The 2,500-nt window shown below is 54.8% G+C and overlaps 1 protein-coding gene and 1 long non-coding RNA gene across 2 annotated transcripts in view; one reads left to right on the top strand and one right to left on the bottom strand.

Moving 5' to 3' along the window:
• arrdc3b (arrestin domain containing 3b) overlaps positions 1–2,500 on the bottom strand; it is a 5,204-nt gene that overhangs the window by 787 nt on the left and 1,917 nt on the right. Inside the window, exons 2-7 of the mRNA XM_028418101.1 lie at positions 1,859–1,940; positions 1,393–1,540; positions 966–1,068; positions 597–853; positions 369–522; positions 123–277 (exon numbers count right to left, since the gene is read on the bottom strand). Coding sequence (XP_028273902.1) covers positions 123–277; positions 369–522; positions 597–853; positions 966–1,068; positions 1,393–1,540; positions 1,859–1,940 — 899 coding nt within the window. The remainder of the gene's footprint in view (positions 1–122; positions 278–368; positions 523–596; positions 854–965; positions 1,069–1,392; positions 1,541–1,858; positions 1,941–2,500) is intronic.
• Positions 2,394–2,500, top strand: part of LOC114443783 (uncharacterized) — a 16,815-nt gene continuing 16,708 nt past the window's right edge. Inside the window, exon 1 of the long non-coding RNA XR_003671470.1 lies at positions 2,394–2,500. This exon is cut by the window's right edge and continues 884 nt beyond it. This is a non-coding gene — a long non-coding RNA (uncharacterized LOC114443783).

The raw sequence follows: 2,500 nt of genomic DNA, 5'->3' as shown, positions 1-2,500 counted from the left end.
ATCAGCAGGTATGAAAAACAAATCATTTAACTGAGGCCACAGACTTATCAATCACCTCTGATATCAATGACCTGGCAGGTGTGTAAGTCAGTGAATGTAACTTCCTGTGTGTGTGTGTGTACCTCGGCGTAGAGCGGCGGCGGCAGGTATCTGAACTCTGTGATGTACGTCAGCATAGACCCCGCCTCCTCTCCCTGGCTGTCTGACCCATCACAGGCCTGCAGACATTCCCGCCTGTGAGACTCTGATATGGCGAGGTCGTTGTAGTTGGGCGGAGCTGCATGAAAAAACAAACAGGTGTGAGACGTCTGTCTGCGTGGACAGGTGGGGTGGGGGGGGGGGGGGTGTCTGCGGCGGGCGGGACGCACCCTCCGGTCTGTCGGACAGGCCCAGCCAGCTCAGAGTGCTGCAGTTGCTGCTGATGCTGGACGTCCGCGTGGTGCAGGCGTGCAGAGGGATGGTCCCGATCACCAGCGGCAGCGACAGAGACAGGTTCAGGCCGCCGGGGACGTCCACGTACACCTGCAGAGCAGCAGAGGGACTGTGAGGTTCGGGTTCTGTGGAGGTCTGACTTCACAGACACGTCCTGAACTCACCTCCAGCGTGTACTCCACGCGGATGATGGGACAGTCCAGGATGGACGGGGACACCGGGGGGATTTTGAGCAGCTTGCCCTCCCAGCTCTGGCTCTTGCCCTGCGCCAGCGGCTCCCCCCGCAGGTTGGACACCAGCTGCTGGATCTGCTTGCCCTTGCCCTTAGCGAAGAAGGTCTGGGTCTGATACAGTGCGGCTTTGGGAACCACCACGCGGGACGAGCAGTTCTCCACCTCGGCGAAGATTTGGATGGACTCGCCTTGGAGAGAGGGGACAAGAGATCAGTCTGTCAGACTGAGAGAGAAGTCACATAAGTAAAGGTGGACACAGAAGAAGAAGAAGAGGAACGAGGAAGAGGAGCAGCAGCTCACCGGGTGTGTACCCCTTCCGCTCGATCTTGGCACTGAGGGAGATCGGACCCGAAGCGCAGAACCAGCAGCACAGAGTCTTCTCCTTGGTCCCAGCCTGAGGGGCCTGTTCACACACGAGAAACACATCAGCTGCTAATGTGGGACATGTTGAGAGACAGAGATGAGGGACACCTACAGAGTAACATACAGTCTGATGCAGGGCGGACACCTGAGCTTCTACCTCAAGCCTGACCAGGCTGTCATGTGATTAAGTCATGTGACTAGAAACGTCAGACAGGAAGTAATCAAGCTGAACTCACAAATCAAAACATGAAGACGACACCCTGAGGACGCCGTCCACTGTGTGCTGCTGAGTGTGGTGTTTATGCTAAGCTACGCTAACCGGCCTCAGCTTCACGTGACGTGTGCAGGTGTGAGCCGCTCCTACCAGCAGCAGCGGCGTGTTGATGTCGATGTGCTCGAACACGATGAACTCCTTCTTGACTTTGACGGGCAGCAGCCACGGCCGGTGGAGCTCCGCCTTCACCCAGTACCTCACGCTGCCGTGCTTCCCCTCGAAGGAAGTGGCCAGGGCCCTGAGAGACGGGGGGAAGACGTCAGGCGGGGCGGAACAGGTCAAGACACTCAACGTTTAGTTACTCTACATTTACGGCTGTTTGAGGAGTCATGGAGGAGAGTTAATAATAATTATGAATATTTAACATTTTTCCATCATTAGGACGCCTTATAAGCATCATCATCGTGCCTGACGCCCTTTTAGGTATTTTTAGGTGATGAGTCCTTTAAATGGAACTATGAGGAGTGTGTGAGGACACGGCTCACACACACACAGAACCTGCTTTATTCTGAAAAGCTGCAGGTAAACGTGCCGCCACAGGAAGTGTGTCACTCACATCTGCGGCAGGCTGAAGCTGAAGGCGAACTCATGCACGCCGGAGTGAAGAACAGTCAGACCTTCCTCAGAGCAGTCCTCATCTGAAACACACACATTTACACACGTTTAACCCCGTGCTTCCAACACACACACAGACACAGACACACACACACACATGGCTTCACCTTCCCACCTGTTAGAGGCAGGAGAGGAGACGTTGCATCAGCTGAATGCTGCGCCTGTTGCCGTGTGAACGATCAGACTGTTTGGTTTTGTGTGTTTCTGACACAGATGTGCTGCTTTGTGTTTCAGGGAGAGGGTGGACAGAGTGGACAGAGCAGCAGCTTGTTGTCACCAGCAGCGGGTGAATAAAGGAACCCACCCTGTGGGAACCACGAGCTGCAAACTTCCTCAATTCTGTGTTTGTGTTTGAAACGACTGAACTTTCAGCTTCCTGCATCTCTGCTGTGTGTCAGAGCTGTCACACACAGCCTGCATGTCTGTGAGTGTGTGTGTGTGTGTGTGTGTGTGTGTGTGTGTGTGTGTGTGTGTGTGTGTGTGTGTGTGTGTGTGTGTGCCCCAGTCAAGTCGCCGGCAGACACAGAGCGAGCAGGAGCAGACCGGTATGAACCAGACTGAGCAGCTCCCTTCAGCTGGAAAC

The sequence above is a fragment of the Parambassis ranga genome, chromosome 12 (assembly GCF_900634625.1).
Source record: "Parambassis ranga chromosome 12, fParRan2.1, whole genome shotgun sequence".
Classification (NCBI taxonomy): domain Eukaryota; kingdom Metazoa; phylum Chordata; class Actinopteri; family Ambassidae; genus Parambassis; species Parambassis ranga.
This window is presented reverse-complemented; position numbering and strand designations above follow the sequence as displayed.